A 14,510-nucleotide genomic window follows, 5' to 3' on the forward strand; every position below is an offset into this window, starting at 1 on the left:
TGAGCTTTAATGTTGTGGATCCAATGGATTAGGAATCATCGAGCTTTATTGTTGTGGAAAACCAATTGATCCGGTTCCATGGAGCTTCAATGTTGTGGATCCAATTAATCCAGATCAATTGAGCTCTAATGTTGTAGATACAATTGATCCAGACTCATTGAGCTTTAAATTAATTGTGGATCCAGTGAATCCGGATTCATGAAGCTTTAATGTTGTGAATCCAATTGATATGTATCCATGGATTTTTAATGCTGCGGCTCCAATTGATACGGATCTGGAGTGTAAATGTTTTGGATCCAATGGATACGGATCTATTAATGTTTTGCATGCAATGAATCTGGTGGAGCTTAAATGTTGTGAATCCAATAAATCTATATCAATGAAGTTTAAATGTTTTGAGTCCAATGAATCAGGATCCATGGAGCTTAAATGTTGTGAATCCAATGGATCCGGATCCTAAGCACTGCTACATGAGTGAAAATACCCTTTAAAAATTCACGATTCATTAAAACCCAAACATACAAGGGTAAGTGACCAGGAGCTCAACCCTGGAGCTCAACGTAACATACATAGCATACAGGACATGATACTTTCACTGTGGGTTGAATTATAATAATAATAATAATAATAATAATTTGTGTAGAAGGTGGGAAAGCATAGTTCTGGTGATGAGAGCTCTGAGGATGGATCAGGATCTGATTCCTCAGATATGGATGTAGAGGTAGGTTTCAAACTTTATTCGAGGATTTTCTAGCAAGGGTGTACTAACTGTACATTTTATTACATTTTATTCAAAAATTATTCCCCAACCCCACTTCAAATTTTCCCCTAAGTTAAAATGACTTTTTTTCTCGCTTAGTTGGGGGTAATAAGAATAGAATAGTGAGGACACAAACATGTTATTTAAAGAATTAATTTCTCTTTAAACCTCTCATTCATCAAAACACGAGGGTATGAATGATGTGGGGGAGGGGTCAGGTCGAAGAAATCTAATAATGATATAGGGTAATTATCTTATAAAATGATAAAATTATTATAAATACGGTTTTGACATACATTGACGAGGAACACGATTTAAAAGCAGTCAAAGAACGATGCTGGGATTTATATTTTCTTCACGATTAACCCCCCCCACCCTTCCCTCTAAAGTCAAATTAAAAAAATTTTGAATTAAAAATTTATTTAGGAGGGAGAAAAACGGAGAGAATCCTATATTGAGGACTTGACAGAACTTGAGAATCAGTTTACCATTCTGCGGGAACAGTTATACAGGTATTGCAGCCCAGCCAAATATCGTCTTCATTGTAAAAATTAATCCGCCAAAACTAGATAATTCAAATCTTCGAATTAATAGATAGATTTCATTCTTTTGCAACGTTGGTTTCAATATTTGATTTTGGTATTAAAGCTTTCAGTAGACAAAACAATCAAATTGGTAATTGAATTTATTGTATATGAATTTAAGATTTAAGATGAATTTGTTGTAAATATTTTTGATATTGATTGATTGATTGATTGAATGATTGGTCGATTTTATGATTGATTGATTGATTAGGGAGAGGTTGACCCAGATTGAATCTAAGCTGGCTGAAGTGAAAGCTGAACGGGCTCAGGAGTACATTCAACCATTAGAGGAACTACAGGTACTGCAATGCAATGCTCGTTAACATTACACGTGTTAGGTTAGATTAATGTTTATAGGCATTAAGGTTTATGTTTAAACTTTAGGGAGTTAGTAATTTTTAATTACTTTTTGTTTATTTATTACAGCTAGTAATTTTTAATTACTTTTTGTTTATTTATTACAGCTGAGCTTTGAATAGTTTTTAATAAATGATAGTTGTAAAACAATTTATTATTTTCTTTTATTTGAAAAAATGGTTCAAGACTTAATAAGGTTCATTCATTTCGTCATCACTAATTATTGCCCGTACGTCTGCAGACTATTTTTCTCTTTTATCCACTATCCATGCTTTTTTTTTCTGAGTAATTTTCTGAGTCCAATTTACCTCTTGGAGCGTTTGGGGGATCATATCGAAGTTTTTTTTTGTGTCGTTTGAAAACAAATAAATAATTGTAAAAATTATAAAATGAATTGTAAATAATTGCTAAAATATTTGACAGGTTTTAATAACTTCTTCTTTTAGGAGAACATGAGAATACAGTTGGAGGTTGGTGCCATTCTCCGACAGTTAAGACAGGTAGCTATTTGATTTTTTTTCTAAATTTTTCAGAGCTTGGAACCTTTAAATGAAACTATTTAAATTTGATTTTAATGTGTTAATCAGCTGAAACATATATTCAAAATCTAATTTGTAATCAAAAAGTTTCTAGACTTTTTATGAGCTTACGTTTAGCTTAAATGGACTGTTAATTTCAAGTTACCCTCCTCCATGCAAAGATGCCAAGGCCCGATTTCCATCATTTATCTAATTAATAATTAGAAAAATACTTTTTTGGTTTAATTCTGAGCTCGAGATTTAAAAACTTCGACTCGTAATTCTTTAAACCCGACTTAAAGACAGAATCTTCGACCCTACTCTGACGACAGCTTGTGTCACGCGATTGACAGCTGCAAAATCTTCCGCTCGACTTAAGGAGATTGGCCCATTGAAAATAAAACCAACTGTGGTTGGTTTTAGTGGAGAATAAGGCTCAATGTTGAGTCTTGTTCTCATAAAAACTGGGAATGAGCCGATTCCTACCATGAAAATCCGCCAAATAGAATGTTAAACCGGTTTTTTGAACTCAACTCTGTGGAAATCATACATGATCAGACAAAGCATTTAAAATGGCACCGTTGTGAATCGGGCATTGCCATCTTAGAGGGTAACTTACAATTACGCTTGTTAATCATCCCTTTAACTTAATCTCATTAATAAGTTTTCACGTCAGAAATAAGACGCAAGACCAGTGCTTAAGATCCATTTAATTTTGATGCGGATCCGGATCCGCACTGACAGAATGGCGGTAGGCTTGGTGACGTCACCGAGGCTGGGAGACCAGTTTTGCGGGGCCTGGAGGTAATTCTGCAAATCCTGAGGTTCGGAGGTCATTTTTGCGGGGATCATGGCGCCTCTGCACCCCCTCCCTCATTGTGTATAGGAGAATACCCAGTGTTAATGTTAGATAATTACAAAAACAGAATTTAACTAATCTTGTGTATTGTGTATAGGAAAATACCCAGTGTTAATGTTAGATAATTACTAAAACAGAATGTAACTAATTCTTGTGTATTGTGCATAGGAGAATATCCAGTGTAAATACGAGGCTGAAGAGCTAGCCTCGAAACAGAATTATGAATCTGAAAAACAGCTGGTATTCGACGGAGTTAAGGTCAGATGTTTGATTGATAGATTTCTTTTAAAATTTGATTGACTGTCATATAGATTGTTTGTTTTGATGATTTTTGATGTTTTTGACGGAATTAAGGTCAGAAGAGTGATGTTGATTGATTGAATGATTGAATGATTGAATGATTGAATGATTGAATGATTAAATGATTAAATGATTAAATGATTAAATGATTGAATGATTGAATGATTGAATGAATGTTTTAATTGTTTTATATGTTTTATATGTTTATATTAATTTTTTAACGCCAGGCTGAACTTGAAGAGAAAACAAGGCGGTTGGAAGAGGACAAAAATAATGTAGATTTTAGGTTAGTAATCTTAACTTTTTATCAGAAATTTGATCAATTTGAGCTAGATCGCTGAACTACCTACATCCGTTTTTAATTCTTAAATCACCAATCCAAAGTTAAAGATTTGAATGGGCAATTTAGGATTTGAACTGGCTGTAGGACGTAGGTAGTTCAACGATCTTTCCAATTCAAATTAACTAACCCTTCTGGGATTGCCCAATAGTATTCCATGTTTTATATTTGAATTGTTTGATTCTTTTGATTCATTCGATTCATTCAATTCATTCGATCCATTCGATCAATTCGATTCGATCCATTCGATCAATTCGATTGGATCCATTCAATCCATTCGATCAATTCGATTGGATCCATTCAATCCATTCGATTCATTCAATCCATTCAATTCATTCAATTCATTCAATTCATTCAATTCATTCAATTCATTCAATTCATTCATTCGATTCATTCGATTCATTCGATTCATTCGATTCATTCGATTCATTCGATTCATTCGATTCATTCGATTCATTCGATTCATTCGATCCATTCGATCCATTCGATTCATTCGGTTCTTTCAGTTCATTCGATTTATTCGATTCATTCAATTCATTCAATTTAGTACTGGACTATGGGAGCAGAGTACTCGACGAAACCGGAAACGGAAGTTGGATCAGACGGACACTGACCGTCGCAGAAAGCCGGTCACAGTGTCAGGACCGTATATTGTTTACATGCTTCAGGTGAGCACCGGGCATATAGGGGAAATCAATTTTTTGTCAAACATTCTTCGAACCAACCGCATCATAGTTTTGACAATGCTTTGACATTTATAGGACTTAGATGACATGTCTGATAAATCAATCTCAATTTATCAATAACTTTTATTCTATTTATTAATCTATATTAGGGTGCACAGGTTCTATGGGTCGTTTGACGGCAAAACCTTGATTCAAATTTGAAGAGAATGCATGAAAAATTTTAGACTTTTATCTCAATATTAAAAACAAGGGTTGCCTGTACAAAATTTTGTGTCACCCTAATCAATCTTGACTATTTTAACTAGCTATTTATCAATCCTTTCTGCTATATATTTATCAATCCTTCCTGCTATATATTTATCAATCCTTCCTGCAGGAGGCTGATATTCTGGAGGACTGGACTCAGATCAAAAAATCTCTGGTTAATCTCAAAGCTTCCGAGAAATGATCTTGGTTTCAAATCTTGAATTTAATCCAGATTTTGACTACCGGCATTCCGGGCGCCAATTAGGGATTAAAAACTCATGAACTTTCATTTTGATGCATGTTTTGATATTTTCATATTTTTATGCTAGATTTTCAACTTTTATTTACTTCCTGTAATTAATATATTACAAAAACGGATAATGATATGTCCTGACTCATTCGTTTTGTTTCTGAAAGAATACCTAGATACCTGAAATTCTTTCCTGCCCGTTACAAGAAAAGAAAGTGTAATTTCAAGTGACCCTCCATACTCCATGCAAAGATGGCAGTGTCCTATTTACAATAATAGCCTTGAAACCTTCATCTGATTAGAAATGTGGAAGATGCCGTCGTTTCCTTGACAAGTGTTTAATTCTGATAATTTTTCCATTGTACGTAATAAGGAAGGCTTATGTCACTTTAGCAGCGAACCCGCTTTAAAGTTTTCCGTTGCCATCTTGACATGGAGGGTCACTGAGAGTAACACTAACCATCCCATTAAGTATCAACACTAGTATTGCTTTAGCTTGATTGTTTTGTACCCTTCCCCCTTTGATACAGCCATAAATGCCTCCTCATCTATTTAAAACAACGGTTTTTTTATTGAAAAGTTTTTTTCCAAAAATATAGCTTAACTTTCAAATATTAAATTTCTTGTTCTTTTGTACACAGTTGTGATGTTAAATAAACTAAAAATACTGAAAAGGAAAACAATTTCTGCAAACAACAAATTTATTGTTTTGAAAATAAGAACATATGTATTTTTTACACTTTGCCTCAATATGTCATTTCATCTTTGACTAATTTCAGAATTTTTACAATGGAGGGGAAAAATGATGGGACGTCGACTTCGAGTCAAGACGAGTGGATTGAAGGCCGGGAGGTTGCAACTGTGAATATTGAAGACAGGGAGGTTGCAACTGACATTGAGAATATCGAGGACCGGGAGGTGGCAACAAATGACAACGAACCCATCCTTCCTGTATCTGAGCATAGAACTGTCGTTATCAGATGTAATTCCGTACTAACATGGGTAATCAAACCTCTGGTTGGGCTAGGATTTACTATAGGTAGAATTATTTACAACTAAATCTTACCATTAACCTGAAAATCTATAAATTTTCCACCTAAAATTCATTTTAAAAATTTTAAATACACATCTGAAAAACGGCGCTGCTCCTATATTGAGGACTTGACAGAACTTGAGAATCAGTTTACCATTCTGCGGGAACAGTTATACAGGTATTGCAGTCTTATGTTTGTACCGTCCGACGTTTTTGGGTCCAAAGTTTGTATTAGTACCGAATTTTCTGGATTCAAACTAACTATTCAATTAATCTGAAGACTAATAAAAAGCTGAGATCAAGGTTTGATCTCAATATCCACAATTTTAACGTTTTCAGCACAAGACATGTTTCTCTCCTAGCTTAATATAGTTTTTTGAATTAAAAAAATTCTAAAATTGTATTTTTAGCGATGACGGGGATAATGAGAATGAGAGTGGAAGTGAGAATGAGGAAGAAGAGGTAAAAAATATATTTTTCTCTAAAGGACTGTTGGAGAAAATGGGGTAATGTAGGTGGTACTAAATGTTGAAATATTATTTTATGGATAATAATATTGAAAAGGGTTATAGTTCTTAAAGATTTACAGATGAGCATACGAACATAGAGCAATTTTATTTTAACCTTTCAATTTCCCGGATTTTTAGGTACCATTGTTCGTTAATTATGTTAAAATTGTTGTTATTGATGACCTTACAAAAAGATTGCAAAAAATATTTTTCTAGAAAAAATTTTCTGTACAATTTATAATCTACCTCACATTGATAGGTCCACAAAATTCCAAAAGTTTTTAAAATTACAATCATTGATACCTGATTCATACCTTATCAGACAAAGCTGGGTACCGTTGTGAATCGGTCATTGCATCTTTGCATGAAAGGTCACTTGAAATTACGCTTACAGTCCCTTTAAGTTATTTCTATTTCAATTATTATTAAATACCCCCGTGTAAGGAACTGTCCGAGGATCTCCTGTGCAATATCTGCTTTAAAACGGTCTCCAGGACAGAATTGATGGAATGCCTAAACCCAAAATGTCGGACCACAAGTCACATGATCTGTCTCAGGAAATTATTTCATGATTTCTGAATATTAATACAAGTAATAGATTTATGATGTCTAAGTTTTAATTTAGGAAATTATTTTAAGATTTCTTAATTCAAATTTTATTGAAATTGTGACGAAAATAAGTAAATAATTATTTAAAACTTAATTTTTTTAAATTTCTTTCTGAATGAAATAAAAATGAATTTGTCATTCCATAGAAAAAGTTTGATCATGAGGAAATTTATAGTCAAAGCTTTCTGGGGTCTGAAGATCGACTTCTCCCAATTCAGGAAAAAAAATAACAATTATTAATTTTTTTTTATTTTTGGACATTAAAGAGAATTTAAGAATAGTTTCAAATGACCCTCCATGCAAAAATTGGAATGGCTGACTCACAACGTTATCTTTGAAACCTTTATCTGATATATATTGAAAAATGTAAAAGATATTGTCGTTTTTCTAGGTTTAAAAGTATTTAATTCTGATAATTCCTATGTTTTCCTTCAGTAGAAATGCGGAAGTCACTTATGTATAGAAACCACAGTTGAAAATAATCAGTTTTTAGAATTTTAACCATTGATATCTAATTCATACTTGATCAGACTATGCTTTTGTATGGAGGGTCACATGAAATTACACTTACAGTCCCTTAAATTACACTTACAGTCCCTTAAATTACACTTACAGTCCCTTAAATTACACTTACAGTCCCTTCAAGCATTTTTAACTCTTACATTAGAATCAAAATTGAAGTGGCGACTAGTTACGATTTTACAGTGAACCCCTAGAAAACATTTGCAGTAAATCTTTTAAGAATTTTAACTTGTTATGTACAGGGAAAGTGCAGTACATGTGACTGCGTACTGCTGTGGGGAGACCTTGTACGTAAGAAGAAAGGTTGTTACGAGGAAGGGGAAAGATTTTTAAAGAAAATACAGGGTGTCCCACAAAAGACTTTGTAGTAGGTGTTAATTTACTTCCTGTAAGAAATGTTTTAGAAAAGTAAACGAATAATCATATGTCCTGACTGTTTTTTTATGAAAGTATGAAAGAATGTTTAGAATATTTAACCTAGCGACCTTCAATTCTCTCCTACCCCTTAAAGGGACAGTAAGCGTAATTTCAAGTGTCCCTCCATACTCCCATGTAAAGATGACAATGCCCAATTTACAACGGTACCCTTGAAACCTTTATCTGATCAAAAATGTGGAAGATAACGTCGTGTTTCTGATTCGAAAATTTTTATTCAATTTTCACAATCAAGTTGTAATTGGAGAGCTCTTAATTTCAGTTATTTCTTGGTAAATTTTTTCTTTCTAGGTCTCATTTTTTTGTTACAACCACTGGTTTTGAGTTTAAGTCAAAAATCTCTAAATCTTAGCGCAAGTTGAAATATTTTTGTCCAAATGGGTTGGATCAAATATTTTTGACAAAAAAAACGAGTTGTGGAATGTACCGATTGATTTTAAAAAATATATTTTTAGATAACTTTTGTACACTGGGCAAAGTTCTAGCAGAAACTGTAGCTTTCTTTTATTTATTTTATTAATGCTAATTTTATTTTTAAATTGCTCGAGCCAAAAAAATAAACACTGATCCAAAATTTTACTATACACAAAACCTCAGGCCAGACAAAAAAAATACGAAAATCTGCCGGTTTTTTTTATAATTTATGAACAAATGAAAATCAAATGTGAACAAACTAAAATTGGACAAATCCGGGAAATTGATTATCGAATTATACTCAGCGAAGTGATTGTAACATAAAAGGTATAAGGCCTAGGAAGAAATACACCTTGAAATAGCTGAAATATAAAGCTTTCCTAGTTTTCAATGACACCTTGATTGTAAAAATTAATACCCGTTTTACAAAGTTTTTTGGGACACCCTGCATTGTATACTACCTGAGCCTTTTAAGCTCTTATACCCCTCCATTCTTTGTTTGGGTCCCTCCAACGTCAGTAGAGATACGCAGATTTGATTCGATTACGTTCTTGTTGCAGGGTTCGGAGTAGCTCTGCCTGATGTTAGGGAGCTGGCCCCTTGGTTCCTCCTCGGCCTGGTTCTAGGGGTTTATCTCCTTCTCTCCACCCTTCTCAACTTTCTGATCAGATATACAGCTGGAGGAATATCTTGGAGAATAATGAAAACTAATTATATTTTCCAGCTTCCGTCTCCTTTTGTACTCTGTTTTATACTGGATACTATCACCAGTGGGTCTCTTCTTATCACTGCTTGCGTTATCCAACCCTTCTGTTGGACCTTCGGGCATGTTGTTGGAATAATCGTGGCCATTCTCCACTTCGTCATAGCTGTTGGGTTGCTGGTTGTGAGGAGAAAGAGTGCTGCTTGTATGACTATGAATAGAGATGTTCAATACTCACCAAATTTATACCAAGCCATCCCAATCTTAAAGGTAAGGGTTTGTATTAAATAAGCAAAAAGTAGTAGAACTATGTCCCGCCAGTGCAGTTCCAACAGTTCTCCTGTGCTGTCAAGCTGAAGAGAAGTGGTTTGATTAAAGTTACTCAGTTCAACTAATCATATTTATTAAATCTGGTCTTTCCTGGAGTAAAGTTTGTTTTCTTCGTTTTTCTTAATATCACTTTTGAAAACATTTACCCTTTTGTGTAGGAGTTCTTAAACCGGTTATTCTCCGCTGCCAGCACCCAAGAGACCCCTTCGTACATTTCCACCGCGGTGAAGGAGCTGACCCTCATCTGGAAAGGGTTAAACGACGCGGAGACGATTGTCTCTGTCCTGAAGGGTAGAAGGATTGGGAACTGTATCCTACTCCTCCTTGTGTTCGGTCTCTGTGTGGTGAGCTGTGTAACTGAGTTCTGTTTTATCAAGGATTGGGATTCTTGGAGCAGTCACCCTAACCATGCACACTTTAGGTAAGTACGGGGTGGGAATCACCCTAACCATGCACACTTTAGGTAAGTACGGGGTGGGAATCACCCTAACCATGCACACTTTAGGTAAGTACGGGGTGGGAATTTCAGCTTAGGGGAACTAGGGGTGTATAATTAAGTGAAAAATCTTCTTTTTTTTGAGTCCGAATTTAATGAATTTGAGCCGGGTCTGAAATCCGCCAAAAACCGGTTTTTAATTGAGCGCCAGCTTAAATCTTGATTAAGTGGAAATAACCATATTTGAGCGGCTCAAATTCTTTAAATCTGGCCTCAGACCGTTTTTTTCTCTGAATTTTTCTATGCAATCTCAAGTTAGACCTTTTGTGTAGTGTATGTCGGGATCAATCATTAATCTCTAGCTTGTACAGATCTACAGATTGCTTTAAATCCTCTTTCATATCACGTGATGGACCCTACAGGGATAACTTTAATTGAGGGTTGAAGTAATATTCCTTAAATTTTAAAGTGCCCACATTGGATATCGCGATCAATATCCACAAAAATCATGAATTCTGTTAGATCCAAAAGTCTTAAATTTGAATTACCAAAAGTTAATTCCTTTTGGATTAGCAAATTTGAGTAAGTGGCGAGTGTTCATTACTCTCCATTCAAAAATTATAATTTGAAGAATTTAAATGACAATCTGACCTAAATTATCAGATATTTATTCCATGTGGGAAAATGTGTATTTAAAAACTGATCTTTATACAATTTATTTTTGTCCTAAAATCTTTAAAACTGCTTTGATCAGGGGAAGAATAACTGAAATAAAGAAAGGGGTACATTTCTTAGATAGATCCTTTAATTTAAAGGGATCAAGCAATCGGGACTATGAGTATTGAGAATTCAACAAAGTTCCCAGCTCCCAGGGAGACTGAATTAATTAAGGATTTTTAATACTTTTTAGAATCTACGGTCCATTTGAGGGTGTAGAGACAAGCCTGCGCTACTGGGCCGGTATATCGACTGTATCTTGTATCCCAGTCCTAGTCCTTCTCCTGGCAGGATCATTCCGTCCTTCCGTCTTGGTAAACCTGGTGACCTCCTTGATCTCCCTCGGGGTCGGTGTATACTTTGCTCTCCTCTCCTCCTACTCCACCATGTCTCTGATCCTGCTCCAGGAAAACCGCTTTCCAACATCAGCTTCTCTAGTTTTCAGGTTTATTTTTATCTTATCTCAAAAATCAGGTGAAATACTTTGATAAGACGGTTTGTCTCCTTCATGAGAAGATGTGCGAAAATACGACCTTTATGAATATATTTGCGTCATTTCCAATATTTTTTTTAGATTCATGCATCTTCTCCCGATTCCGTTCATTGCCATTCTTCTAATCTCATTCGGAATATCAACCCTCCTAGTTCATCTCAAGCTGGATACCTCTACAATATGTTTTCAGGTTATAAAGGTAGGATATGTTGGCTTTAAGGGACTGTTTTCAGGTTATAAAGGTAGGATATGTTGGCTTAAAGAGACTGTTTTCAGGTTGGATATGTTGGCTTAAAGAGACTGTTTTCAGGTTATAAAGGTAGGATATGTTGGCTTAAAGAGACTGTTTTCAGGTTTTAAAGGTAGGATATGTTGACTGAAAGGGACTGTTTTCAGGTTTTAAAGGTAGGATATGTTGACTTAAAGGGACTGTTTTCAGGTTGTAAAGGAAGGAAATGTTGGTTTAAAGGGACTGTAAGCATAATTTCAAGTGACCCTGCATATGAAAAGATTGCAATGCCCGATTCTTTGAATGGAAGGTCACTTTGAACGACGACGACAATCCCTTTAATATTATTTATATTTTTGCACTGTACAGGATGCCTCTAAATGTAAACAGTTAGTTAATGGCAGAGCCTCAATTCTAAACCTGTTTTTGTTTTTGTGATACAATGTTTAATCTGATAATGACAGTGAGTTTATTTTTAAATGTTCGAAAAAAATAAAATTGGTTTCAGTTTGCCATCAACTACGGAGTTTTTTTCAAAACACCCTGTTTGCTTTGATATTAAGATATTTCTAATAAACCCTGTATTGAAGGTTGTGAGCAGTATTCCTCTGTTAGTTTTATGTCCCATCCTTCTAACCTACTCCATCTTCTACTCCATGCAGGAGCTGTCCAAGCATTGGTCAACCCCAGAGTCAGAGAACTACTGGTCCGAGCAGAACCCGGTTCAAGGTAACTTGAAAGGGACTGTAGACGTTATTTCAAGTGATCCTCCATTTGTGGAGGGACATGCCTAATTCATGAAGATACCATTTAAATCTTTAACTAGATAACAAAAAAGAGAGTATCTACGTTTTTCTTTCTTCAAAAAAGAGATATTCTGTCAATTTATATTTTTGTCGCTGCTACTTAAACCCCATGTCGCTAAAGTATCGAAACTGCAATGAAAAATTATCTTTGAACTAAGATATCTCTCAATTTTTTTTGCTCAGAATAAGAGTTTAATGGTAGCGTCGAAGAATAATTTAAGAAGGGGATGGAAATGATTTTTAAGCAAATGTTAAAGAAATTCTCTCTTGAATTAATTGCTTTTATTTTAGGTAATCTAGACTGGGAGATACTAAATACATTCACCCTGTACATGTCCTCGGAGGTTGCCCTGACCTCCTCCCTCCTCATCCTCCACCTAACAACCCTGGCCTCCGGCAGAAGCAAGATCCCCGGACCTATCTCCTGTGTCATATATCTAATCGTCCTCTCTTCTTCATCCTACGCGGCATTTGCACTCTACGGTCAGGACACCACCACTATGGAATTAATGTCCTGGGGCCCGGTCAAATATGCCCACACCGGTCTGATTGTGACCGGGCTAGGGATTGGATTGGTTGGGTTTGGCAGGAACTGTATATCCATGTTGGTCACTTTAGTCTGGTTAATCGGGTTTCCGGTTCTCTGCCTCGTGTTTGCAGTCGTCTTCGTTTTCAATACAGTCAAGGTGTGTGTGCAACAGGAACAGCTGTATAGAGGTGAATCGGAGGAGCAGATGTATAGAGGAGAACAGGAGGAGCAGATGTATAGAGGAGAACAGGAGGAGCAAGTAGAACAGGAGAAGCTGATAAAGGGAGAGCAGTTGAATCAGGATATTCAAGTTTAAACAGGAACAAGAAATTTTAGCGAAGGGATTAAAAGTTGGATATCAAAAGACAACTTTTTTCATTAAATTTGATACTGTTTTACCAAAAATTCATTAATATTCTCCTAAAGCTGGATATAAAGTTCAGCTGCTGAATTCCTGAACTTAGCTGGATATCTAGTTCAGCAGCTGAATTTCAGAACTTAGCTGGATATCAAGTTCAGCAGCTGAATTCCTGAACTTGGCAGGATATCAATTTCAGCAGCTGAATTCCTATACTTTGTAGGATATCCAATACAAAAATTGCCAACTCTATAATTGGAGTACGTTTCGAGTTTTCGCGTTCAATTTCTTTATGGATTTTTATCATTGGATATCTGGATATCAGATAGTAAAAACAATTAAAAAATACTTTTGTGTTGTGAATCATGAGACCAATCATTTCATCCTTATCTTATGCCGTTCTAAAGAGTCAGGGGTGTCTATTTTTAAGAAATACCCCCCCCCCATATGATTTTTCAAGATTTGGGGAAAAAATGAAAAATTTGGCAAAAAAGGCAAGTTTTATCGTCATTTTTCATACTTCAACTCAAACATTTATTTATTTTCCTAATTCAGCGAATTAATCCCTAAGAAAACTCAACTCCTGGGGGGAAAAACACTTTCAAAAGAGGGGACATAATGAATTTTCAGGAATATATAGACCCCCGAACCCATTCCTGGGATACATAAGAAAGAACCAAATACATTACTTACATTACTTAAATTTTGATTTAGTCACAATGGATTAAAGCACAATTCACGCAAAAATGTTTAACTCTTGTATTAAATCCTATGTGATAAGGTTCACCCCATAAATTTAAATTAAAACATTGCCTTTTTCATTTTTGTTGTGAATGTTTGGGTTGTAGACCTTGTGTGATATTTGTATTATATATTTTTATTATATTATTATTAGTTGAGTTGTAACTATCAGTAAATTTTGTTATACAATTTTTTATTTATTTTTATTTTTTCAAATTGTTAACACCCATGAAGTACAACCTTTTGAATTGAATGCTTAAAGAGACTTCAGACGTATTTTTAGAATATTCAATGCAAAGTTAAAAGTTCGTCAGTCCCTTTAAAATTATTTTAGTTGTCAACCCTTGAATAAAAAAGCGCCATTCACTACAAACAACGTTATTCCAAGGATTACTGTACTGTAAGCGTAAATACATGTGACCCTCCATGCAAATAGTTACAACGGTCCCAATTAAACCTTTGACTGTTCGAGTACATAGAGCTCCGTGTGTAAATCTCTGGAATAGCGGTTGAATCGCGGTAAATCAGTTGATCGATAATATCGAATATTTAACGTTTAAAGCGGTTTTCAAAAATTCGGAATTAAATTTTTATTTTCTGTCGCTTCTAGTAAGGAACTATTGACATTTCATGATTATAAAACAGTTTTGCAACATAGTCCTAAACAATTAGACCGTTTCAGTAGATTAATAAGGATATGTCCGACATCTTTGATCAGTCAAAGGTGAGCTGTTGTGAATCGGACT

At 34.9% G+C, this 14,510-nt stretch overlaps 2 protein-coding genes across 4 annotated transcripts; both read left to right on the forward strand.

Moving 5' to 3' along the window:
• The first annotated feature begins 229 nt into the window (after positions 1 to 229).
• Positions 230 to 5,681, forward strand: LOC111702611 (breast cancer metastasis-suppressor 1-like protein). Its single transcript, XM_023474365.1, has 9 exons — positions 230 to 340; positions 644 to 721; positions 1,187 to 1,272; positions 1,556 to 1,643; positions 2,148 to 2,201; positions 3,247 to 3,336; positions 3,606 to 3,664; positions 4,266 to 4,386; positions 4,781 to 5,681. Exons 1-9 carry the CDS (start codon positions 230 to 232, stop codon positions 4,850 to 4,852), a joined length of 759 nt encoding a protein of 252 aa, XP_023330133.1. The 3' UTR covers positions 4,853 to 5,681.
• On the forward strand, positions 5,670 to 13,997 carry LOC111702498 (uncharacterized). 3 transcript variants are annotated; one of them, XR_002765421.1, is made up of 8 exons: positions 5,670 to 5,939; positions 8,983 to 9,395; positions 9,614 to 9,876; positions 10,802 to 11,053; positions 11,183 to 11,300; positions 11,921 to 12,059; positions 12,428 to 13,431; positions 13,664 to 13,997. XR_002765421.1 is itself a non-coding variant. In XM_023474219.1 (7 exons), the coding sequence occupies exons 1-7, from the start codon at positions 5,690 to 5,692 to the stop codon at positions 12,979 to 12,981; spliced, it is 1,989 nt and encodes a 662-aa protein (XP_023329987.1). In that variant the 5' UTR covers positions 5,670 to 5,689; the 3' UTR covers positions 12,982 to 13,497. The 3 variants fall into 3 exon arrangements, 1 of the variants encoding a protein (XP_023329987.1); XR_002765422.1 differs by having other exon boundaries at positions 13,694 to 13,997; XM_023474219.1 differs by lacking the exon at positions 13,664 to 13,997 and having other exon boundaries at positions 12,428 to 13,497.
• Positions 13,998 to 14,510: the final 513 nt, after the last annotated feature.

The sequence above is a fragment of the Eurytemora carolleeae genome, unplaced genomic scaffold (genome assembly GCF_000591075.1).
Source record: "Eurytemora carolleeae unplaced genomic scaffold, Eaff_2.0 scaffold138, whole genome shotgun sequence".
NCBI classification, from domain to species: Eukaryota; Metazoa; Arthropoda; class Copepoda; order Calanoida; family Temoridae; genus Eurytemora; species Eurytemora carolleeae.

What these genes read in the sequence shown, in the direction of transcription:
- LOC111702611 (XM_023474365.1), top strand. Translation starts at nt 230, where the DNA reads ATGTATCCATGGATTTTTAATGCTGCGGCTCCAATTGATACGGATCTG. An exon ending in TTCTCCGACAGTTAAGACAG is followed by an intron (nt 2,202 to 3,246) that starts GTAGCTATTTGA and finishes TATTGTGCATAG; the next exon opens with GAGAATATCCAGTGTAAATA. An exon ending in TGGTATTCGACGGAGTTAAG is followed by an intron (nt 3,337 to 3,605) that starts GTCAGATGTTTG and finishes TTTTAACGCCAG; the next exon opens with GCTGAACTTGAAGAGAAAAC.
- LOC111702498 (XM_023474219.1), top strand. Translation starts at nt 5,690, where the DNA reads ATGGAGGGGAAAAATGATGGGACGTCGACTTCGAGTCAAGACGAGTGG. An exon ending in AAGCCATCCCAATCTTAAAG is followed by an intron (nt 9,396 to 9,613) that starts GTAAGGGTTTGT and finishes CCTTTTGTGTAG; the next exon opens with GAGTTCTTAAACCGGTTATT. An exon ending in TCAGCTTCTCTAGTTTTCAG is followed by an intron (nt 11,054 to 11,182) that starts GTTTATTTTTAT and finishes TATTTTTTTTAG; the next exon opens with ATTCATGCATCTTCTCCCGA.